Below are 25,944 nucleotides of genomic sequence, written 5' to 3'. Positions count from 1 at the left end.
TATGCAATAAATGCAGAGAATTTACAACATACATTACAATTGTTTTAAATAGATCTTTATGGTTTCTTAAATTTAACCCACTTCCAACTTGCAGAAAACCTGCCAGTAATTACTTTTTCTGGACCTCTGATCCAACCAATGAAATGTTTTTTTTGAATCAGTCCCTTTACCCACTAGAGTCCAGTCTGTCTTAATGAATGAAATTAAAAAGTGCAGTTTGCCAAGTATTACAGCAGCTTACTCCCACGGCCAGCATGAAGGATTTTATAAAAGCCTGTTGAATGACTTTTAAAAGATTATTTCTAAGCTCTGAATTGTTATGCAAGTCTTAAATCAAAAAATATTATGAAATGACTTTTTTTGTACCAACAACCAATTACAATGAAATGAAAAACCAGATTCTCTGAGGGCTACACTCTTTTCAGAATATTTAATTTAAAGCCTTTAAGAATATTAGAAAAGATATTAAAACCGGCCACCATCGCTTTTATATGCATACACAGTAAGATTTTGTTTTAGTATCCCTATTAAAGCGAAAATTTGGAATGTTTCCTTCTGCTGTGGTAGAAATTTTTTTATATCATGTGATGGAAAATAATAATAGACCTTTATTAAGAATACCTGCTGTTTTGTGAGTTTTCATTTGGAGCAGGAGCTGGCACCTTTTGCACCATTTTTTATGAACATGAAATGTTTGAAATAAATGTTAGTTTGTTTAACAAATTGTTATATTAAACTTGTCAAGTTATTGTTCAAAATGGGTTTTTAGTTTGAGGACAAGGGGATACAAACTTTTTACTGATCACATTAACTGGAGTCAAAGGCCTCAGCTGAAAAACAAGTTAACAAAGTTGTGCCTGACATCTAACTTATAAAGTAAAGAAAATAATTTATTGAATAATTATTTGCAATTTATAGAGATCTTAAGTTTAAATCATAATGATCGTAGATAGGTGTTGGTCCTAAATTTTCGGAAATGTGGCAAAACCCTGTAGATTGCTTTTTTAGTATTTGGCCACTTTTTAATATTACTGCTGCTCCATTTTGTTGAGTGTTGAAAATCAAAGTTCAATTTGGTGACAACATTCTTGTGATTATTTATGAAATGCTGATCCAGACAGGAAGATGATGTGTTGACAATTAGACAGAAATGTGAGCCGATTTAGGAGGATTGGTCCATGACAGGCTTTCAAATTTTATATTTACATGCTCACAACAGTTCTGTTTAATGGCTAGTAAAGAAAGGAATGGCATTAAAGCAGTTTTAATAAAACTGAATAATTATGTTTCATAGTAACAGAATAGTTGTTTTTTTTATGATGAAATATAAAGTAAAATAGAATGACGTCAGATTTTAATGGTTGTAAGATTTCGCTTTTGTTGTTAGTAGAAGACTGCAAGTCACTTTTCACTCAAGTGCTAGACTCGCATGTTTGTTTTGGTTGTATTTAACCAGAATGTACTGCATTGTAGTCCGGTTACCGCTTTTGGAGCGATCTCTTGTATGGCATTCACACATGCATTCGAACCACACCAGAGTTCAATTGTGCGTTCACACCTTCCCAAACAAACTGGACTTTCTAGACAAACAAATCAGAGTTTGATTAAAGCAAACTAAACTGAGCTGGTGTGAATGTACTCTTAGTCTAATTAAGGGTAAAGGACTACAATCCTTTTGAATCTGCTCCTCAACCTGTTTTTAAAACCATCACAAATTGATAGTCATCCAGGTATTTGATCATTTTCTTTAACAAAAATGAAAAATAGTGAGATATGCCATGACATGCCAGTTTTTTATTGATATTTGACACCCTGGGAAGGATATTTAATTCTATTTTGTGTGTTTAATGTAGAAGATAAGGGTGTAACATTTATGCAAAGTCTGACTTTGACTTTTAGAGAAAAATCGTTCTCTCAGTGGGTATAGAAATAGACACAAATTAAAGACTAGGTATAGAATTTTTTTTTATTCAAATCCTTCTCTGGACCTTGTCTGAACAGGAGGAGTCCTCAGATGTAGAAAATTAAAAAGATTTAGTAATTTTACTGGTTGTTGCGGTGTTTTGGAGCGATATTGAAATATTTAACATTAAGATTTTGGTAAAAATGTCTTACTTTTTGAAAACTGAGTTTACTGGACATTTTAATCATCCGATTTACTTCAGTTCTTCAGTTTCACTATGGCTCCATCTACAGGCTGATAGCAAGATTTACAATTGGAAGCTCTGACAGCTGGCATTAATCATCAGTACTAAGATGATACACGGAGTAAAAGTTTTGAGTATACACTTCAGTGACGTTATTAAGTGTAAAATGGAGAAATTGAGAGTGGTAGATATCACTGGCACCCATAATGTGATACAACATTCATGGTAACTCCATGTTACTGTAACAGTTGGTGTAATGGCTAAAGCTGGGACTAAGCTTCCTGTTAGTGATTGTGTTTCTGTAGGAATTGAGATTTGGAAGAAACCTGCTTTAACTGACTGTATATCCAGATGTATTACTTACATATTCAGCATGTACAGACACAGACGTGTTCTGATGTGAATTCATCAGATTTCATTGACATAAGTTTAATCATTTTTCAATCTTTATGTTAGTTGCTGCAGTGAATAAAACTAAAACTAAACAATTCATGTTGATGTAAAAATCTTTGCAGACCTGTGGATAAAAGATTCCTTGACCCCTTTTAAATAAATAGCCTGATTTATCTAATTACACAAACAAAATACTATGTCAAAGAAGGTGTCACAAGTAGTTGATTGATATTAAGCATGAACCTCATTAAATTAATAAAAAATTATTAAACACATTGTGTGTTTAATTATAGGTCAGAATTATCCCTGTGCTGTTCCTTAATTGTGGATATTCATTCATTGATGTCTTCTTCTTTTTCTGGTTTCCCCATCCTTATCAAAGAGAATCATCCCCCATAGCATGATTCTGCCAGTACCATGTTTTGTCAGTGTTTTCAGTGTGATGAGCAGTGTTTGTTTCTGCTGCTCATACCATTTTGCATGTCGGGCAGAAAGTTACATTTTGGTCTCACTTGGCCATCACAGCTTCCACATGTTTGGTGTGTTTTCTGCCTGGTTTGCAACAAACTCTTAAGCTGGATTTATTATGGTTTTCTTTCTACACCGGATTTCTCCTTGCAGCTCTTCTGTAAGGGCCAGATTTTTGAACTGCACGACAAATAGATGTCCTGTCAAAAATTCTCCCATGTAAGCTGTGGATCTCTACAGCTTCTTCTAAAGTTTAGTCTCTTGTCAGCTGCCTTTTCTTTTTATGTACATTATGGCTTCTCTGATTAATGCTCTCTATATCTGACACTTCAGTTTAGGTGAATGGGCATTTATTGATATTTTTGAGATTGTGCAGTTTGTTTTTCATTTTCAGATGATAGACATCTGTGAGATGCTTAATGCTTGAAATGTTTCATATTTTTTTGTAATTCATGTGTTTGAATGTTAATCATAATCTAAAAATGGTCTTGGATTGTGACATTTTTTTGTTGTTTTACAAACTGCAGCTTAATTTTTTTGCAATTATGTGTTTATCAGATTATCTAATAGAGCAGAACAGAACCAATGTTCATCACATGGTGGTACAAACTGTTTTCTGTTCTTTTGTCTTTTTATTGGATTTGTCTCAAAAAAGACACAAGCTCATTTCGCAACCCACAAAGAATTGAGTTTATCTGTTTGGTCCGTTTTGCTTTTTATAAATGATATTCTTTCACAGTGGAGCTGCACCTTCTCTTTAAAATATATTGCCATTCCAATAACCATGTGTGCAATAGTTTATGAATAGTATATTTGTTGGCTGGCAATAATAAACTCAGCCTGTTTGGTGGCGGCTCCCTGCAATAGATTCCCACATTTGACTCAATGACCAATATACTCCAGTTCAGAGTGCTGGTAGCTCTTTGAGAGAGTGAGAAATCTGTGGATTTGCATCAACTAATGTATTATGGACAATAATCAGCAATGATAATCCTAGTGCATTATTTTTCTTGCATTAAGCAACCCTTTTTGACATGACTGATCATGTCAAATATTGTGGCTCAATCTCAGAAGTTTCCGGTTCAACTTTTGGGCATTTTGCCGTTTGGAGTTTGCATATGTTTCTAGGTTCCTTCTTGATACACTCATGCATGCTAGGTAATAGGGAACTCTCCAAATAAATAATCAGTTACAATGACTTCATTGATTAGTTAATGTTCAACATATTTTTTCCTAAATAAAATGCAGTTTATTTTTTTGTTCATTTCTCAGATTTTCATCAGGCTGAGCTTCTGCATCCCCCTCCGGCCTTAGGTTGCTGTGGCTGCAAATAGAGCTGTTAAATTCATTGAAAATATTTTCTTTTTTCTTTCAGTTCTACAAGCATGTTGTCCAGAGTGTAGAGAAGTTCATTCAGAAGGTAAGTTAAATTTTTAATTAGGATCTGTCTGTTATATTTGCAAATGTAGACATCTTTGTAAAGATTTTTTTTTATTTCTTTATGAAGAATTGTATTAATTTATGAAGTAACTTTGGATGGAATAATTCAAAATCATGTTTTTTTTAGTAAACAGCAGTTGCATTCTACTTTGAAACAGGGGGCATATTTTCTTTTTAATCTTAACCATCTGCAGAAAGTGTATAGAACATTTATGTTTTCTTCATATTTGTAATTAGTGTTTTTAAATTGGTCTCAGTTTGTGTTCCTGAATTATCAGCTGACAGAGAATTCATAGAAATCTCTATTTTAATGTGAATTTGTGTTTTTCTCACAGTGCAAGGCAGAATACAAAGTCCCTGGGCTGTATGTCATCGACTCCATAGTCAGACAATCCCGCCACCAGTTTGGGACAGAGAAGGATGTTTTTGCTCCACGGTTCAGCAAGAACATTATCACAACGTTCCAACACCTTTATCGCTGCCCTCCAGATGACAAGGTCAGAAGATTTTTTATAGTTTTCCGGTTGTTTAGCTTTGTTGCCCTTCCATTTCTCTGGTTTGTAGTGATGTGATTGAACTTCATGTTACATGTTAAATTGGAATTTAAAAAACAGGTCTCTGCTGTTTATTTAATTCCAATTCAATTGGTCTGGTTTAATTTTAAAATGGAACAAACCCTCAAGGACAGAAAGTATAATCCTGTTTTGTTTGAGTTGAAGCTTTACTCACTGTACTGTTATGTCGCTGTCATCTACCTTTTTTTCCAGAGTAAGATAGTGCGAGTCCTGAATCTGTGGCAGAAGAATGCTGTCTTCAAGAGTGACATCATACAGCCTTTGTTGGACATGGCTGCAGGAATTCCCCCTCCCAGTACGACGCCTGTCCTGCCCAGCAGCACTGTGCCGATCAATAACACTACACCTGGTAAGTAAAAGCACATGCAGGTAGCGTAAAAACACACATCAGATAACTTCTGACACCAGTGTTTACCCTTCTCTGTCTTTTCAGGCACCCCAGCTACGCCCGCCACTCCAGCAAATATAGTCCAAGGTCTGCCAGACTGGGCCTCCCAGATCACAAACACAGATACTGTTGCTGCCGTTGCTCAAATCCTGCAGAGTCCCCAGGGACAACAGGTGAGTGGATATAGACTATTTGTTTCAACTGTAAATTGCTTTTTGTGCAGCAGTGGACTGCCGTTGTCTGTAAAAGTGTGCCGTTTGACTCAAGTGTATCTCTGCTCTGGATAATTGTGGGAAAACAAATTAGAATACAAATATTTGTGCCTCCAGAATTGATTTCTTACTCTATTGTCTAAAAGTTTTCCATTCATTTATTGGTGTTTGCCCACCAAAATCCATCCGTCCAGTTTTCACAGTCCATATTAAAGCTAGACTATTGGAGCAATATCAACCATGGTATTTTAAAATTGCACAGAAAGGTCAGAAAAATATAGAAGTTGATTATATTTCATTATTTCCTCTCTTCCTTTAGTGATAAAAAATATATCTTTCTTAAAGTAAGAGAGGGCATAGAAGAAAGTGGCATATAACGGCATTATGCTCAAATGTATATAGATTTGCATTTTACAAGTTGCAGTTAATGCAACGTGTCATGTTCTGTGCATTATGCCACAGCTTCAGCAACTGGTCCAGAGTCTGCAGATGCAGCAGCAGAAGCCCCAGCCTTCCCTGCTGCAGGCCTTGGATGCTGGCCTGGTGGTCCAATTACAAGCTTTGACAGCTCAGCTCACTGCTGCCGCTACAGCCAACAGCCTCAACCCCCTGGAGCAAAGGGTCTCCTCTTTTAATAAAGTAAAGCTGCAGTCAGCAACTATTGCTGTCTTCTTTTGAGTTTGCCAAGTGTTGCTAATGCGATTACTGGATTTTGTTACAGAAACTGTTGGGTCCTTTTGACTTTGGAAACGATTCAGAACGCAGTGAGGAATCTAAAAAGGATTCCTCATCTTCTCAGCTGTAAGTTCAGAGTGCTTTATTCTTTTGATTTTCATTCAGTTGCATGTTAGGTCTATGTATTAAATGAAGCTTCTGATCATTTCCAGGCCCATGGTGTCTGAGCCTATTAACAGCTCACTCTTTCATCAACTGGCTGAGCAACTCCAACAACAAAACCTGGAGCAGTTTCAGAAGCAGCTGCTAGAGCACCAGCAAAAGGTAAATCACAGTCAGAAAGAGGATTCTTTATTCCTTCGTATAAGTGCATTTAAGTAAATGAAAACATAATGTAAAAGTTTACTTATTTCATTGATGCAAAAGGCTGAATTATACTTTTGTTTCATCACTCTGAAGTCCTGGGGATCACCAAAATTAAAAAATTTTTGTTGGCAAATTTTTGTCCAGTCTTTGACTTACTGTTGAATAATGAAAAATAACTGAGACAAGTAAGGCCTGATTACTTTGTCAGATAATGTCAGGTTGGTTTGGATGGGCTTGTTTCTCTTAACAAATCTAGTCATCATTTGAAAACCGCATTTTATATTTAATCTGGTTGTCTTTGTCTAATACTGAAATTAGTTTGATTTGAAACATTTGTGACAGAAAAGAAAAAAAATTGAAAGATAAACTTCAATGTTTGTGAACTAAGGTTTACTGAAATAAATGTTTCAATATCATTCTAATTTAAGATGCACTTGTCTAGGACAAGTGCAGAAAAATTGTTAATTTCTGTTAACTATTTTATTAGAAAGTTGTGTGTAACTATTGCTGTTGCTTCCTCTAGGCAATGAACATAGAAGGGCAGGATTCCATCTTTGGGCAGGAAAACTCGGTGGCAACTGCTCAGAGCAGCGCTCAGCCACAGCTTCCTGAGCCAGAGAATAAAATGGACGACTCCATAGACAACCAACAGCAGGTATTTGGTTTAACAGCAACCTGAACTGTTGAGCTATGGCGAATTATGCTTGCTACTTCAATCGTAAAAAAATTGCTGACTTCCCAAGGACATGGATCTAGATGAGGGCCCCGAGGGAATGGAGGAGGAGATCTTTGAAGCAGAGGAGAAGAAGACCTTAAGCACACGTTCTCGGACACGCTCAAGGTCACGCTCTAGGTAAGCCAGTTTTTTATTCAGCCTGCTGTACTTGTGCTTTTTCTTCTTGTTCAAAGGCTAGAGCAGGGGTCTGCAACTTGTGGTTCCTGAGTCGTGTATGGTCCCTTTGGCGAGACGAAACATTTGACAAGACAAATGTCTTGTATTGAAATATCAGTGATTGAAAAACTGGCAAAAAATATATAAAATTAAGTCTGGAACTTTGAAATAAAGTTACTTTAGAAGCCCTACATGCAATTTCAGTCAACCGTCCTGGATAGTGACACTAATGGCACACAGAATGATTTGTAGGTTTTAAGCTGCATCCTGTTTTTTTTTTCTTAGTCATGCAAATCATAAATATGAACAGTTTCATTCAAGAAAAGGTTTCCATTCTCTTTTGGATATGTTTAATTTTTTTCTTTTTTTCTAGAATTTAAAAATGGAAATAAAATAATATTTTGTCAAGCATTAATCAAATTTTATATGATAGGTGTTTCCAATAGTTGATGAGTGGTGTAGGTTCCGCTCCGAGATCATTTTCAAGTATTTTTGTTTCGCCTTGCCCTAGATCTCCCAAACGTAGAAGATCCAGGTCCCGCTCTGGTTCACGGAAACGGAAACATCGCAAGCGATCGCGCTCCCGCTCCAGAGATCGCAAGAGGAAGTCGTCACGTTCTTACTCCAGTGAAAGACGAGCACGGGAACGAGAGAAGGAACGGCAGAAGAAAGGATTACCCCCCATACGATCCAAGACTCTTAGTGGTAAATATAAGCGACTTTGGGTTGGTGGTGAACTCTGTAATTGTATTTCTTACCTTATGTTGTTGTTTTTCACTTTGTGCCTAGTGTGCAGCACTACACTGTGGGTGGGCCAGGTGGATAAAAAGGCCACTCAGCAAGACCTCACCAATCTGTTCGAAGAGTTTGGCCAGATTGAGTCCATCAACGTAAGTAGATGCCCTGGTTGCCCCTCTAATGTAATTGTCAGTCGGTTCTTTGATGTCTGAAATTTGTCCAGTAAAACGGCTCTTAATGGTCTAACAGTTGTTTTTTGCTTTAACACATCTGTTATTTTTCCCAAAAGTCACACAAGTCTGTCGGTATTCTGTGGTGTGTTTATTTGTTCAGATTTTTACTTCATGTCTAATACACAGGGTTTCTGTATATAAGTTCTAAGTCTTGAATTTAAATATATCCCCTGAAAGTCTTAAATTATTTTTTATTTTGCTTTTTTGAGAAATGCGTATTCTTTTATTAGGTTTGTTGTAGACAAATTCTCCTGTCTGAAGAATTTAGGGATTACTTTACAATTTGACAGCACTACAAATGCACATTCTTATTTTGTCATTAAATAATTAAGTTAGCTTTTCTAACTTATTTCTTGTAATTTATGTAGGTCTTAAGTGTAAACCACAAGGATCTTTTACAAGTGTAAAGCAATGCATGTAACATAATGTGTGTCTGCAGATGATCCCACCCAGAGGCTGCGCCTACATATGTATGGTTCATAGACAGGATGCATACCGCGCCCTTCAGAAGCTCAGCACTGGCTCCTTTAAAATCGGCTCCAAGATCATCAAGGTTCCCATTTCCTTTATAATTTGATTTGTTGTAAACTCAATCCTTTTAATGTTTTCATCTAATTTAATCTCACTGTTGACCTCTAGTGGTGACAGCATACCTTCATATAGGTGCATCCTTTCATGCTGGAAGAAAATTGTTTTCAAAAGGTTGTTTTGATCTTTCTGCGTCCTTGTCTGTCAGATTGCTTGGGCTCTGAACAAAGGTGTAAAACAAGAGTACAAGCAGTTTTGGGATGCAGACCTGGGTGTCACCTACATACCATGGGAGAAGGTCAAATTGGATGACCTGGACGACTTTGCTGAAGGGGGGATTATTGATCAAGAAACTGTCAATGATGGTAAAAACATCTTGTTTAATTGATCCAGAAACCTGATTTATTGATTCACTTGCAGTTCTTATTCAAGTGGAAGTAGTTGAAAGTCACAACCACCCTGACAGGAAATATCTGGAATTTTATTAAACTAGGAATTTTGTTTTATACCCTGGTCACCTGTAAAACTACTGCAATAATCATCCCTAGTTTCTTTAAAAAGTGTTTTTCATTACGGATAGAATGTCTTCTAAAACACATTGAATACTTGAATTTTAATCTTTAATTACTTTGTTTTTGTCTGTGACTGCAGAGTGGGAAACAACCAAGACTTCTGAACCAGCCAAGGAAATTGCAAGCCAGGCGGTTAGCACTGAGGCCACAGTGGTATCTAATACCCAATCCGAGACCTACAACCAGCAGGTCACTATGATGCCTGTACAGGTGAGAGGAGCTTTGTCTGCAAGGCCAATATAGCATAATTGTACAGGAGTGGAAACTAAATGATAAAGATTTGCAGTGCCTTACAGAAGCATCCAGAACCCTTCATGTTTTCTTATTTCACCTCTTCAAATATTTGCAAAAACAAACTTTAGTGTATTTTGATGATATTTTATCTGATCATCTGACCAAAATCCTTCTTGCCATACAATTAGAAATCTGAAAAGTGTGTTATGCATTTAGCCTCATTTCATCTGAATAAATAAAATCCAAATAAACCAGTTCAGAATTCTCCTGATAAGTAACTAGAGTAGTAAATCAGTCTGGGTGGAAAAGTGCTCTCTGAAGACCTCAGAGGTTTGTTAAGAGAACATTAGTCAATAAACATCATCATGAAGATCAAGGAACACGGCAGACAAATCAGAAATAAGGCTATGGAGAAAGTTTAAAACAAGTGTAGCTCGCAAAACAACATTTTAAGTTTTTGAAATCTGTCATAGCTTCGAACAATAGCAAGCCTTTGACAATTTGGCTTTCCACCTAAACTTACTAAGCTGGACAAAGTAGAGGATTCCTCATAGAAGTTACCAAGAGGTTAATGATGAAAAAAAATATTTTATTCTGCTCCATAAATCTCACCCTTATGGAAGAAATACAAGGAGAAAACCTTTGCGTATTAAGTGTCATTGAATCTCCTATTTAACGTTTTCTACAAGCCATGCAGAACACAGCAAATATGCAAAAAATGTTTCTCTAGTTAGGAAAAAACAAAGATGTCACTTTTTTTCTTTACAAAGCAGCAAATAGAGGAAACTAATACTATACAACAACACAGAATCCTCAGCATGAAATATAAATCTGATAAAATACATCAAAGTTTGTAGTTGTAATGTGAGAAAATTTTGAGTATGAATATTCAAACTTATCCTGTTTTTTTCTTTTGTTGATTTTTTTGTGCGTATGTCAAAATATATAATCTGAAATCTAGCTCTTCTGTTAATTAATGATTTTCATCTCAACTTAAATTTAGCTGCCAGTGGCCCAAGCAGTTCCTGGTGCCATGGGTTTGGTGCCTCCTACGTTTCCTGTCACAATGGGCATACCTCCACCAGGCTACGGACCGCCACCACCATTTTTAAGACCAGGCTTCAATGCCTCTCAGCCTCCACCAGGTAATCAACACAAATTTATAATTAAAATCTGACTTCCAAAAATCTATTTGCTTACACTGAATTTTTTCTCTTCTTTGTTCAAGGGTTTATGCAGGCACCACATACAGCAGGAATAGCCTCTGTTACCACATGTGAGTCGTTTTCCTTACATTTTTTCTTAGCCATTCATAATGATTTATAGTGTTTTTTTACATTTTGAAATGTTTTTTTCTTTTCTTTTTTTCTCTCTACCTTTTGTAGCTCTAGTGCAGCCGTCAGTGGCCTCCAACCAAGATGCTGTGATGCCTCCAACTAGCACCATTCCTGGGAGCTTCTTGCCATCGGCCATCCCAGGAGCCGGTGTTTTTAACCCTGTGGGAGTCCAAACTCAGCAGGCCAACAACGATAAAATTCCACCATCTGCAGAAGGCATGGATGCTGCTGCAGAGCTCACACTACAAGGTGAGGTAGTTTTGTTGTTGTTCTAGAAACGTCTATGTTTGTAATTTTTCTATTCTGTACTAGAGATGTGCCGATCAAAGAGGGCGTATTTTTATTGCCTTTGATTGAAATATTAAATGCTGAAAATTTTGATTTAATTAAATGCATCTGACCATTCAATCAGGGAAATGCATCATCCAATAACCACATACTTTGGTACAAGCTCTTCTATTAAAAGCAACTCATGTGTTGATTTAATAGCTGAGGAAAAGAAAATGCAAGGTCACACCTGAAAGTAAACCAGAACAGGGCAGGAAAAGTCTGATCAGTTCATCTGAAGATTTTAATAATTGACTCTGAAGACTTAACATTTCTGCCTACAACTTGTTTTTGTTCACAGGCATGCAGAATGCAGTCCGCAGTGGAATGGGTCTCCTTGGAATGCACCCCTCGGCTTCACTACCCCATCCACTACATCAGACGGGTCTGAGTGCTCCACGAATGCCCGGCTTGTTGCCGCTAGACGTACGACCCAACCTCCTTCAACCTGGAGCAGCTGCCCGTTTCCCCCTGATCATGCAGCAGGGACCCCCTCAACAAGCATCCGGCCTCCTTGACAATTCCCTTCATGCTCGTCCCAGGGCGCCTTTCCCTCAGATGGACCCATTCAACAGAGCTCCCAACCTCTCCAATGAAAGTGTCTCTAAAACAGAAGATGAGTCCTCTGGAGCGGATGAGGGCAAAGATCAAGACTACCGCTTCCCTCCGATGGAAAAGCCCAGCACAGGCCTTCTGCCGACCCCTCCGCCAGAGCATAGGGAGCCACTTGGAGGTGGCGGGGGAGTTCCAGGAGGAGGGAGACCTCCGTTGCTTCAGACCCCTGGAACTCAGCCACCAAGGTCCAGCTTAGTGGGGCGTCTGCAGGCTCTGGCAGGATTCACTCCTGATAGCCGCTGGAACCAAGGCAAAGGGGACTTTGATGAGCGAGACAGCATGCGAGGAGGACCGCAGCCCCCAGGTGGTCCAAAAGGTTTTCAGGATGAGCGGCCTCCACCCGGTCCAAACTTCCCCAACCGCTTTGATAACCGACCTGGCGTTACAGGGGGACCAACAGGTGTAAATGCTGGGCCTGTTGGGGGGCCACAGCCCTGGAACAGAGGAGGTGGACCCACACCTCCTTTCAACAGTGAACATCATAAAGACCTAGATGATCGAAGACGTCCATGGGAGAGGCAAAGAGACCGAGATGAACGAGATTTTGACTTCAGGAGAGACGTGAATGGTAATCGGCACCACCGCGAGAGAGAACGGGAAAGGGAGCGTGACAGAGACCGGGACAGGGACCGAGGCCGAGACCGCCCCAGGGAGTCTGACCGCGACAGAGACCATGAGAAGGAGAAAGAGCGTGGAGGCTGGACGCCTATCCTCCCACTACCTACGCCGCTTCTTCCCACTCCTCCCATTAATCCCAACATGGCGCTTAATCAAGGGAAACTTCTTGCTCCTCTTAAGTTAAACCCCCAGGTAGCATCAGTTTTCCAGTCTCATGGTCAGGCCAAACCTCCTCTCCTGAGTCAGCCGCCCTTTCAGCTTCAGATTAGGTCTCCACCCCCATCACTGAACCCCCCACCTGTTTCTGAAACAAAGGAGGAAGCCCAAGTTCCTGCTGCAACGCCTGAGGCGAAGTCCCCCCCCTCTGCTGGGTCACCCCGTCGCTCTTCTGACGGCCAGACTCCGAGCACATCAACCGAACCCCCCTCTCAGTCTGAGCCATCCCACCCAGACACCCCTCCACAAATGAAATCACCACCTCAGCCCGTTGCCGAAGCAACCCTAGAGACCACTGCCTTCCCAGACGGCGAGAGGTCACTCCATGACTCACCTCTAGGCTTCTCTCACGCCAACCACACCCAACAAGATGGCCGTCACACTGCAGAGAAGCAGGAGGAGCCACAGGAGGATGAGAAAGGGGCACTAGAGAGAGCCCCCATTCCTGAACCCCTGTGGCTTAACGGACCGGGTCAGCACAGTGTCAGTATGGCCGAGCTCACACCAGAGTCCTCCCCTGAGTCCACTTCGAGCCCCGCCTGTCATTCTTTGCAGCTTCAAAGCGAACCGGAGCTGCGGCAGGAGAAAATGTCGTCTCCTAAGGACCTAAACAATGAACAGAGTGAGCCCCAGGAGGACGCTCCCAGTCAGCCAGTGGTAGACACTGTCACAGACACTGAGGGGACATAATCATCACTCAGTAGGTAAAAGATCATTTTGTAAAGTTGTCTCTTCTTCTCTGTACTCATGTCAGAAAACTACTACCACAGCACGGGACATGACGAATATTGACTCACACCAGTTGTTGTCTGATAAGCAACGACAAAAGATTTTATCCCTGACAAATACCGGTGTACTAAATATAGATGGCTTATCAGGTGATTTATTGATAGATTTTGTTTGTATTTTATTTCCTTATTCCTTTTTTTCAGTTGTAAAACCACACCACCATTTTTAACTAATATAAGCTTGGTAAGTTTTATTCAGTTGCCTGCCAAAATGTTTCACTTGTATATTGGGAAATTTAGCTTTGACCTTCCTATGGAAGACAGTGGGAAATCCCGGTTGTTCAACAATGGATTGACTGCAGAATATGAGATACTTGAAAACAGCAGCTGCTCGCCCAATCTGTCTCCTCAAATGTCAAATGGATGCTGCAAAGATTTAAAACAAATGCTTTTATGTTGTTTTATGAAGATTACTATGTCTTAGCAGAAGAAATTGCCTACATAAAATCAAACCGCTTTTATTTGAGGAAAATAATGATTTTTACTTTGAATTTTAAAAATATGTTTTACTTCCTAAATTTGAGAACGATCTGTAATTTGTTTCAAATAATTCATTGACATCAGATAAATCACGCAGTAGTGTGGAGAAAAAAGCAAATAAACAGAGCGATATTCTGATGTGGGGGTGCATATTTTTCTAGTTTGAAATAAACCTGCTCTTTCTGTCTAAAACACATGCTTTAGCACTGTTTCTGACCCAGGTCCAGTGGAAAAATAAGACTGCTCTGCTTTTCAGACTCATACACACTATATGGTGTGACGTCAGTCGATTTGATGATCTCAAGTTGCTGCTATACCATCCATCCACAGTACACTTTGTTGGATGCAACAGTGGAACGTTTAGATTTTAGTTTCTGATCATCTCAGCCTGTATGTTTACCTAAGCTTTCGCTGGGTGACTGTTGATGATGGCTTTGTGCCTTTTTGAATGGATTTGTAGTTCACAATGCTACCCAACGCCTCTGTGTGACATACACCAGACAGTGTATGCAACTCGGTTTCAGAGGGCTCTCTGAAAAGAACGCCACCAGCACAGAACTGACTTACCTGTCAATTGAATGGTAGCTGCACAGCTTGTACAACACTCACCTGTGCATGCAGGCCTCCTGTAGCCATGTTTTTAACCCTCTTTTCTCTCTTCATTTCATACTTGTAGTGGTTTTCTGTTGACGCATAATACCGGAAATCTATAGTCTGCTGTTCCTCTAAAACCAAATGTCTACTACAGGAGTTGTGATGTTAAATAAAAGTTGAAGGTGCATCAGATTTGTTAATCCTGTTATTGTCATATCTTCCAGTTAAAGCTGATCGGATGAATCATTTCATGCACAACACTTAATAAATAATTAAAAACTCTTCTATTAAATAGAAATAATATCTAGCATGGTTCATCTAGTTAGGTACATGTTATAAATATTCTTAAGTTTCTAAATTTACATTTATTTGCACATATATTAAAAGTTATTTAAAAATAAAGATCAAGTTCAATTGTTAATTTTAACTTGTATATGCTTTTTTCTACTCATTTGCTTAAAAAGAATTGTGATGAAAAGAATAAAACAGGGAAAGAAATTGTCAACTGCACTTCAAGCTACACATAAGTCAAGTTTATGTGCATAGCACATTTCAGCAACAAGTCAGCTCAAATGATTTATTTGATAAAAACAACACAGTAACCATCAAAATAATAACCTTTAACCAGGTTTGTCACATTGAGATAAAAAAATCTCTTACAAGAGAGAATGGCAACATATAGTAAAAGAAAAAAACACATAATCACAAAAAACATAGATGTGCAATAAAATATGGCTATATATTGTGATTATGTTTTGTCACTTTTTTTTCTGTTTAGTGTAAAAAAAATATGTTACAAATTTAATAAATCCAGATCTAATGGATTTTTGAAACAAAGTGGATCCAAGCTGGCTCAGGCGCCAAAAAAATAAAATAAAATGTCCTTATACCACATTAGCGAATCAAAAGCTAGCTCAGTATCATGTTTAGTGATTTCTGTAACATCCAGATAATAAAATCCAAGAAGAGAAATGGTTTGTTCTCAAATTTCCAGAGTATTATTAAAACGTACCACAAGAATCTATAAATTCAAGTCAGGACAAGTATGAAATTTTCAAACAAACATGTAGAAACCTTTTTTACTACCACTCACTCCTGTCGATTCTGTTTGCAAGAAATAAGGCTGGCTGGTTGGAAAGTCATGGCGTACAGACACTAAAGGTGTGCTGCTCTTTACTCATATTATTTGTGGGGTGCTCTGCAACAACAGCAAGTAAAAATTACAATTAAAACAAGTAATATTACCTTGTTAGATTCCCTGCATTACTCTTTAAAAAGCAGATCTACAGACAGCAAATGTCAAGTACAATAAGCATGTTTACTGAAAAACATAAATAAAGCAGGTGCTTATTCTACATGTGTTACATCTGACCTGTACATCTGTAAAATTTATAAATAAAATTGTTAATTTAGTAGACATTGACCTAAAAGAAGAAATTTCACAATTTATAACTGACATAGAATAAAATTTGTGTTTTTATATTTGAAAGTATCTTACTGAAAGAGGTGATTGATAAATCAGTTATGAGTTTATAAAATAGGTTGTAGTAAGAACACTATCAAACATACTTACCTGTGCCTTTTCTTTCCATCAGAATCCTAACAAAAATGTTATAACATTTTTATATTAATGATTTATAGTTTACCCACTGGTTAAAAAGGATCAATGGTTAAAATTAGCTTGACTTTTTTTAACAGCATAAATAACCAAAGATTTTTTTACTCTGGGTTGTCATACCTGCAGAATCTTACTCTGCCCAATGTCTAATCTTTAGAGCAGCGTTTCCCAATTCCGGTCCTCAGGCCTCCCTGCTCTGCATGTTTTAGATGTGCCTCTATTCCAGAGCAGCTGATTCAAATGATTGCATGACCATCAAGTGCTGCAGAAACCTGTTGATCACCCATATATTCAATCCAGGTGTGTAGCAGAAGGGAAACACCTAAAACATGCAGGGCAGGGAGGCCTGAGGACCGGAATTGGGAAACGCCGCTTTAGAGGATCAACAAAATAAGCACTTATCCAGTATTCGCTATTCACTAACCACTATTCATTTAATCAGTAATTAAGCAGGAATATAATAACTGTTTATTACATTATTTCATACTTTGCTGTTTTAACATGGAAGGAGAGACTCCTGCACACTTGAGCTTTGCAACATTTGCTCATTTTTATATCCTATTGGATTTTCTTCACATTAAACATGTGAACAGCAGTGAGGCACACCCAGTTATAGATGCACTCCACAAATATAACGCGTTTCTGCTGGGGACACGCAGCACCCAACACCATGAATCACAAAATGCACACATGTATCTCATTACAATAGCAAAAACCCATGATTGCAAAATTATTGTAAGCAGGCGTGCCGTGGTGGCGTAGTGGTTAGCGCGACCCATATTTGGAGACCTTGAGTCCTCGACGCGGCCGTTGTGGGTTCGACTCCCGGACCCGACGATATTTGCCGCATGTCTTCCCCCCTCTACTTCCCAGTTTCCTGTCAGCCTACTGTCGTATAAGGGATACTAGAGCCCACAAAAAAAAAGACCCCCTGGAGGGGTAAAAATAAAAAAAATTATTGTAAGCATGTCTCTTTGGAATACAAAACTGAATGCACAATAACAAAATACTAATTCAGAACTTAAATGAGGTCTATTCAGTAAGGATCCAGAACCTGCATAATCCGTTAGCATTTTAAGGTCTTATCAAGTATGTGACATAATCATCATAATTCACAATAATGAATAAGACAGTACATATATTTTGAGTTCTACCTAATTGTAAGTCTTTTTATTTATTAAATCAAAAATAAATACTTTTGCTGCAAAAAATACATTAATAAAACATTACCATAATATTATTATTCTTATGATCTTTCTGGAGTGTCTATAAAGGGGCGTGCCTCATCACTGCTGTTCAGATGGTTGCATAACGAAGATCCAAATGGGATTGAAAGGTTAATAAATTCTGTGAAGACCAAATGTTCAGGCTTCTCTCCTTCCATATCAGCATATAAACTTGTCAACCTGGCACTTTCTGTCCATCTTCTGAGCAATGACTTCTTTCAACCATCTTCCTTTTAACATCCATGACACAATGAAATAGTGATCTTTTCACTCAAAGTTAAAAATCTCCTGACTGATGCTGAAGACGTTGTAGAAACATCATGTCCAATAAAAAGATCCAGATCATGACTGATGGTCCAAGAGTTGCAGCAGAGAATTACAGGACTGAATAATCTCCATGTCTTTTCTTTACCATCCAGTGATTCTGGAAAGATGTTTACTTATCAAGAGTTAGAAAAGAATTTAATCAAGGCTTGTTTGGAAAATTCTTAAGTAAAAATATGACTCAATCTGCCCTGTTCCCTTTTAAAGTAATTTTTACTGTAAAACTATTGCTTTGGCTTTTAAAGCATTTAAAGATGAGGCCCCATTAAGTCTGAAATACTGGATAAACTACTGTCAACACAGAGCAATGCATTACATTTAGCACCTAGCAAGAAATGTGTATATTATTTGATTTACGCAACCGTAGCATTAGCTAATTCTATGTAAGTTACACGTTGACCTTCATGCAGTGTGTGTATATTTAAAAATACCACCTGGTGCTTAGCTCTGCAAAACAAAAGAAGAAACCAGGTAATATAAGGGGGCAGGGAGTAGATACTGACTCCTTCCTCCCTTCTGCTACAGCTGGAGCAAGTGCTTACTCAGCACGTCGGGACAGGCTACATTGTGCTCACTCTTGCCCTGGCCAGCATCAGAAAACACAAGCAGTAGGATTCATGTGAACTATAATCTCACATTCTAAACTAACCACAATGATGTCTTCTGCTACATGCACTATTTCTACTAAAATCAATTCAAGATGAGTCTCATCAAGTTCTGTCCTCCGTTTGACCCTACACTAAACAAAACTAAAATTACATCCATTTAATTTACTATATCTGAACTAAAAATCCACAAAACCTGAGTGGGAGTGGAGACAGGCAGAAAGAATCCAGTTGCGTGTCTTTAATTATTCCGTTTATAACTATGAAGTGCACACCTGTTTTCCCAAAAACCCAGACAGTCAGCCAAGACCAGCATCCCAGTGACCTCCGGACTGAGAGGTTTGACTGGCTCAGCCTTTGAATCCACTTTTATCTGCCTCCAAACTGACATGTACACACACGAGCTGGTCGCTGCGCACACATCCTACTATACACTAAATATTAATTCTAAAGCTCTTCCAGTAGCTAGGTGGGAAAAGGACAATCTGGTGTTGTTTTCATAAATTAAATACATTTAGTATGATTAGTGGATTAAAGTAAACTTCTGCTTTGAGTTTTCTCTCATTTGAGTCTTTTCTAAAATCCAACACGCACGTGGATTTTAGAAAATCAACGTGGATTTTCTAAATATGTGTACATACTGCTCATGCTTCAATATGTTTACTCTCAATATACACTCCCTGACCACTTTTATTAACTTACTAGGAGGCTTTTTAAAAATCTCAGACACTACATCAGCCAATTACATAGCAGTAACTCAATGCATTTAAGCCCACATGCGGTGAAGTTCAAACCGATGAGGAGAACAGGGGCTCTGGTAGGATTCAAACATGGTGTGGTTGTTGGTGCCAGACATGTTGGTCTGAATATTTCAGAAACCGATGAGCTACTGGGATTTTGAATGCAAAAACGTCTTTACAGAGATGGTCCCAAAAAAGAAGAAAATATCCATTGAGCAGTACTTGTGTGGATGATGATGATGATGATGTAATGGTTCAGAGGAGAATGGTTTCTTGATGATAGAAAGACAGCAGTAACTTAAGCAATCACTCATTATAACCAAGGTATGTGGAGTACCTTCTATGGTTAAACACCTTGAACCAGGAGAGCTTTAGCACAATAATATTACATTGAATATTACCACTCTTGTCAGCTAAAGATTGGAAACTGAAGCTACAGCTGGCCTCCAGTATCTACTAGGAAAACGTTTTCCTGGTCCAATGAGTCAGACGCTAGGGTCAGAATACGGTATAAACTACAAGAAGTCGTAACTCCATCCAGCCTTGTATAAATAGTTCAGGCTTATTGAGGCAGTGTAATGGCGTGACAGACTTTCACTTTGCACATGCTTGGTTCCTTAGTAAAAATCAAGTTATTCAAACATCACAGCCTCCCTGTGTATTGTACCCATCTTCCAGTGACTACTTCCTGCAAAATAATGCTTTGTTATACAGTCTACAACATCTCAGTCTGGTTTCATGAACAGGACAATGAGCTTGATGCTTCAGTGGAAGGTTTCTGACATTTTCATATCTATGCCATGAAGAATTAAGGTAACTCTAAAAGCCAAACAGAATCCAATCTGGTACTAGTTCGGTGTACCCCAAAAAAAGTAGCTGGTGGGTTTAAATGGTAGAGAAATCCAAAGAAAAAATACCAAAGCAGACCTTACCTTTGTGTAGGGGTTGCCCCTGCATGAGCACCTAAATGATAAAGGCCTCAAAATACCAATACTCTGCTGCCTCTTTACCCTGTGGGAGTATTAATGTGTGGCTTAAGCTGTGGGTCAGATGTGGAAAGGTTCCCATCTGTAAGGAAGTCAATTAGAGGGATTGCTGAGCGACCAAGGCGACTCATAAAATGTTCTAGTCAACATTAAGGCCTGATTTATTGTGAAGGAGAACATTTTTCAGTAATTAGTTCTATTACAGAGTAGAGGTGTCATACACCTGCTGCTGTGATACCTTCAGTGTCACTACCGTGTCTGACCATTGGAGGTCAGTGTGGCACTGTAGCACCATTCTGCATAACAAGAGCGTACACCGGAGCAAAATCTGCAGTGCTCACCTCTCCTGCCTTCTGTTTTTCTCCTCTTTTACCACTGCAAACCCAAAACATATCTATACAGGACATCTTTTGTAACAACAATGAGATTAAAGTCGGAGCAGAGAAAATCCAGTCACAACGCTTCTGGAGTCACCTTTCTTAAATTAAATGTATTCCATCAGATCCTTCTCTCCACACCTCTTTTGGATCAATATCAGCGAAGCATGATAAATGGAGCCCAGTTCTTTGAATTTGAGATTTGGCTCATTTTTGCAGTTTCTCACTTGCTGCATTCCTAATTGATTAAAGCTATTGATTCGGCCTCCCAAAGCCACCTGGATAAAACCAGACACTCAGACAATGAAAGTCTATTCTAAATGGACAGAAACAGAGTGACTGTGTTCTGTGACCATGAGCACACATTCATGAATGCAAAAGATGGAGTCAGTGCTAGGAGAAAAAAAAAAGCCAAGACATCCATCTTCTGTCCACCTAGTTATGCAGAGAAGGAATCCCGTATCTCAGCTCACACTCGGCCTCCACAGTAATTACTCAACACTACGGGAATGTGAGTAACTTTCCCTTTGCCTGCCTGGCTCTCTGTTATCACGGCCAGCAGACTCTTCCAGACAGGGAGGAGTCCAAAGTTCCCCAATCAGACTGCAGACTTAGTCTCATAACAAGTCCAGCATGGACTTGCAAATTGATTTAGAGGGTAAAGGCAGGTCACATTTGTTGTCACATGGCAACTAAAGTGGCTGGGAATTTAGGGGCAGGTTGGTAGTTTGTATAGTTCCAAACGCTCAGAAGTTCTCAGGGTTTACACCCAGCAACATTTATTACTCGCTTAAGTTTTGATTTCCAAAATGAAACCATAACGTGCTACACTTTTATTTAAAAAACATGATGCAGAGGTTTCGGTGGGGTTCATTATGAGACAGAAGGCAGCGCTTTTACTGTGTTTACTTTGCTATATTAAATGCTGACTGTTCTTTGTTATTATCAAACGATTTCCCTGTTTGTAGTTCATGCAACAACTCTGAGTGAAATCCTTCTGATAATCGAGCCTTTTTTCAATTAGAACAGTACATCCTGGTTTATTTTCCATGCGTACACCACTGATACAGAAGTATCATTTACCATATTATATTGCTTTTATAAGCATTTTTGTTGTCTAGAAGCTGAATCTGATGGCTTTGTTAACCTTTTAATGAACCGAACTGAACTATTGATCTACTGGTAAGAAACGTGCGCACCATACTGCAATGTACACAGTATATTAAAGGAATGTAAATTTACACCAAGTGTATGCAACCTTCCGATCTGGAACTACAAATGGGTCTTTGGACCTTTTACGATGACTCTTAAGGACTTTGACTAAAAATGCTAAAGAACCAAAAACCTAATGTGTATAAGCATACAGCTAAAAATATCTATTTTAACAGGTGTTTATTCTATTTTTTGGGTGAAATATTTGCATAGAATTTCCAGAACAAAATTATACTAAAAGTACCAGTGATTATTCTTTTTAATCTCATTTTCTCGTCAATAGTTTGGAAACTTTAATCTTTTTACAACACTTTCAACAAATATCAACAACACATTGCATGTATCATCCCCTTTTTGTAAAAGTTTTACATTTTTCTTAATTTTAAAACCTAAAAGCAGAAAGAAAGCTTGGTCCTTTAAAGATTATTAAAGATTTACTTGCAAAGTATTCATATCCCTACAACACTTCATGACAACCACAAATTTTATCATATTTTATTGAGATTTTCTGAGGTAAATAAACACAAAGTAGTAAACGGCCATGAACTAAAACAAATTATTCATGATTTTATTAATGTTTTTATGATTAAAAATCTCATTAGTGGGTGTATATATGTATCCAGACCTTTAATTGAACACCTACACCTGAACATCACACATCTACTTCTACAAGCAGTTCTACAAGCATCATCTAGACCAATGAAGATATCAGGTCAGCCAGGGATAAAGTTGTGGAGAAATTTAAGGCAGGGTCAGGTTACAAAACATCAACCCAAGCTTTGAACAACAGATTGCTACAATCCGTACACATGTACACAGCAACATGTGGAAGAAGAAATATGAGACGAACACTCACATTTTTGGCCTATATGAAGAGGACTGCCCAACACAATAAAATCACCATAGCTGTGCTGAAACAGGGTGGTAGCATCATGCTGTGGGAATGCTTTTCTATAGCAGGAACCTAGAAGCTGATGGGAAGATGGCTGGGGAAAAAATGCAGGGTTGGAAAACCCGTTAGAGGCGGCAGGAGACTTGAGACTGGGGTTCACTTTCCAGCAGGACAAAATAAACGCATAGCCAGAAGTAAATTGGAATAGTTTAGATTAAAGCATACTCATGAGCAAGAATAGCCTAGTTAAAGTGCTGATCTAAATGTGGGTGGACTTATTAACATGAGCTTGCGGATCAACCTGGAAAAACAGTGATGGCAATATGCGATGGGCGGAAATTACCTCTCAAAATAAAAGCAAACATTTTGATGGCGGAGACAACCTGTCAGAGCGACCTGAGTTCACTGGTTCGTCTACTGGTGCCAGTGTAATTTTACACTATAAATAGCTGGGGAATTCTCATACACAGCCTGGAACTTATCATATTCTGCTAATGTATTGACTTTCAGCTCTTGACCCAAATAAATATGTTTATATTAGTCACATGGTTGATGTGGGGATCAGTCATTTTGAACAGGCTATCCAGATCATGACCCTGCTCATGCAAAATGTTGTGTAAACACGATCACCCGGCGCACAGATTCTGTCACCAGGTAAAAGAATTTAACAAGATTTAAAAATGCATATTTACAGAAAATTAATTCAGTCAGTTTCAGCTATTTTTCTAAATGTGGACAAGTATATCAAAGCTATAGTAGACACACCCCAAAAGGATAAAAACAGGCTGAAACAGAGGAGCTGAATACAAATGCTCACCACAATCTCCAGGTATAATTTTCTTTCCGCCTTACAGTTATCAACTATTTTGTGTTGATCTATCAAATAAAATCCAAACATAATCTATTAAAGTTCATGGTTGTAATGACAGCATTTTAAAAAGTATGAATACTTTGCAAGGCGCGTGGTAACCATGTGTGTCTGTCAATCATATCATACAGAGGCAGAAATATGTGATTCTTGTTCTTACAGCCGCTGATTGTAGCTTATCTTTCCTGTTCACTGCTCCTTCACATCAGTAAACACACACATCATCTGTTTACATGACCGCCTGCAGAACGGGGCAACCCTAAAGGCTCCAGGTGGTTTTTGCGTCTTGTTTTCCTCTGTCTGCTTGTTTTGCTTTTGGTGGTGGGCATGGAGCCGCTGGGATACGCGGGTTACTAGTCCCCAATGTTGGAAACACTGGGACCAGAGTGGGAAAACAATAGGAGTTGTCAAGGAGACAGAAACAAGCAACAAACACCCTCTCTGATTTTCGCCCAGCAGTGATTCAAGGCAGGCAGACAGTAATTCGTCTTTTTTGTGTGCGGGCGTGTGTGTGTGTGTAATCGGGGTGACAGGGGAGCTTATTAAATCTGCCAGCACAAACGAGGACTGTGCGTGTTTGTTTGGGGGGAAAGTGGGAAGGTGGCTGCAGTAGAGGGGGAGATATGTAGAGGAACAAGGTGCGCAGAGATGCTGAGTAAGCGGAGAGAGCTGCTTGACAGTGAAGCACATTGTGCTAGAAAATGGGGGGGTGGAATCAGGAGACATGAAATGTATTGGGACAGACAGGCAGGTACTGGCTGCAGCCTCCTGCAGTCCGCTTCGCCAAGGGGATGCAGCCCTGCTCATTCATTTAATCTTCTGAATATGGAGGCTCTGCCCCCTTCTTCCTCTGCAGCTACGGGGAGTAGTGTTAATACACTGCAGGTGTTTTATTTCTCCTTTATTCCCCTCCAGTCTGTGTCGCCTCCTTTCACATGTCTGTCATCATTTAGGAAACCTTATAAAAGCCGGTTATTAAAGGCTGACTCAGCTCCTTCCTGCAGATGTGACACCTGTCTTATCCGCCGCAAAAAATAAGCCTCATTGTTTCCATAAAGGTTCTTAGTGTGTACCTGCCCACACTTGAACAAACAGCTAGTGTTTGTTCGCCTCTTGCTCTCCCCCCACTCCCACCCCTTCCCACCAGGTCTCTTTTCTCCCCTCCTTCTGTGCAAATTGTTAGAGGTAGCTAGCTGATTATTAGCCTTGAAGGCCTCCTAGTTATCTGCTGGTTTGTTTGCGATGGTAAGGAGCAGAATCCCTCCTGAGAGTCGGAAGGCGTTACTGAGGAGGATGGGCAAAAGACAGAGCAGATGGTGTCAAATTAGGAAACTCCTGACTCACCAGAATCATGTCGGAGCAGGATGGTAAAGATTCATAGAGATCAATATAATATAAGAAAACCTAGTGAGGCACTTAAACCCCAAAGATAAGAGATATTCAAGAAATTGTAGTTGTATGAAGACTGGTGCTGAAGTTTATATATGGCCATGGGTGGTTCTAGACAGGGGCCAGTGCCCCTGTAAAACTGGTCCTGGTCCATGTTATGCCCCCTGTACTGAAAAGTTAATAATAAATCAGTGTCTAATGATGATATGTGTTGGTGCAGAAACTGTAAATGATTGGTTCCTTGGACCACTTTCATTTTTTACCTTCTCTGCAGACCCCCTACTAGTTTACAGATTCTTATTCTTGTTAAACATGGGGAACCAAAATGTAGGTTTATACTTTTACCTTTTCGAAACTTTTTAGATTTTTCTTTTCCCCTTTTCTTTTGTTATTTTGTTTGTATTTCCTCTAAATCATGTAAAGCACTTTGAATTGTCTTGAATTGTCTGAAAATGTGCTGTAAAAATAAAATTACCTTACCTTATTTTACTCTGGTCTATCAGATGAAAACTGTGATCTTATCCCAGTAGGCTTCAGCAAAAACTGAAACTTCATTGTTAAACTGTGTAGGTAAAAATTAAAATTCTACTGGGGCACTGGCCCCTGCTTGCCCCGTCTAGAACCGCCCATGCCTTTTGCTTGACTTAAATATTTCAAAATTTCCCAAATCGTGTTTTTTAATCCTTTTTATTTAAAAATGACCAGAGCAGTTTAAACTGACCAGAAATTACTGTCATTTCAAAAGCACCAATGTGTTTATTCTGTCCTCTGATGGTCACACACAAAGGCTTCGTCTGTTTAGCTGTGGGAAAGCGCTGACATAAACTCCACGTTGTGCCTCCAAGCTGAGATGTTGGTGAAAGTCCGCGTA

At 38.8% G+C, this 25,944-nt stretch overlaps 1 protein-coding gene across 1 annotated transcript in view; it reads left to right on the top strand.

Moving 5' to 3' along the window:
* scaf8 (SR-related CTD associated factor 8) overlaps positions 1-15,023 on the top strand; it is a 29,183-nt gene extending 14,160 nt beyond the window's left edge. The window contains exons 3-20 of the mRNA XM_023352486.1: positions 4,384-4,428; positions 4,784-4,945; positions 5,216-5,372; positions 5,457-5,584; positions 6,086-6,262; positions 6,345-6,424; positions 6,511-6,622; positions 7,188-7,319; positions 7,408-7,517; positions 8,068-8,261; positions 8,346-8,446; positions 8,967-9,080; positions 9,264-9,420; positions 9,707-9,837; positions 10,865-11,006; positions 11,090-11,137; positions 11,247-11,447; positions 11,827-15,023. Coding sequence (XP_023208254.1) covers positions 4,384-4,428; positions 4,784-4,945; positions 5,216-5,372; positions 5,457-5,584; positions 6,086-6,262; positions 6,345-6,424; positions 6,511-6,622; positions 7,188-7,319; positions 7,408-7,517; positions 8,068-8,261; positions 8,346-8,446; positions 8,967-9,080; positions 9,264-9,420; positions 9,707-9,837; positions 10,865-11,006; positions 11,090-11,137; positions 11,247-11,447; positions 11,827-13,664 — 4,029 coding nt within the window. The 3' untranslated portion in view covers positions 13,665-15,023. The remainder of the gene's footprint in view (positions 1-4,383; positions 4,429-4,783; positions 4,946-5,215; positions 5,373-5,456; positions 5,585-6,085; positions 6,263-6,344; positions 6,425-6,510; positions 6,623-7,187; positions 7,320-7,407; positions 7,518-8,067; positions 8,262-8,345; positions 8,447-8,966; positions 9,081-9,263; positions 9,421-9,706; positions 9,838-10,864; positions 11,007-11,089; positions 11,138-11,246; positions 11,448-11,826) is intronic.
* The last annotated feature ends 10,921 nt before the right edge of the window (positions 15,024-25,944 follow it).

Source organism: Xiphophorus maculatus, chromosome 19 (assembly GCF_002775205.1).
Source record: "Xiphophorus maculatus strain JP 163 A chromosome 19, X_maculatus-5.0-male, whole genome shotgun sequence".
NCBI lineage: Eukaryota > Metazoa > Chordata > Actinopteri > Cyprinodontiformes > Poeciliidae > Xiphophorus > Xiphophorus maculatus.
Note: the sequence above shows the minus strand (reverse complement) of the source record. Positions and strands in the feature narration are given on the sequence as shown.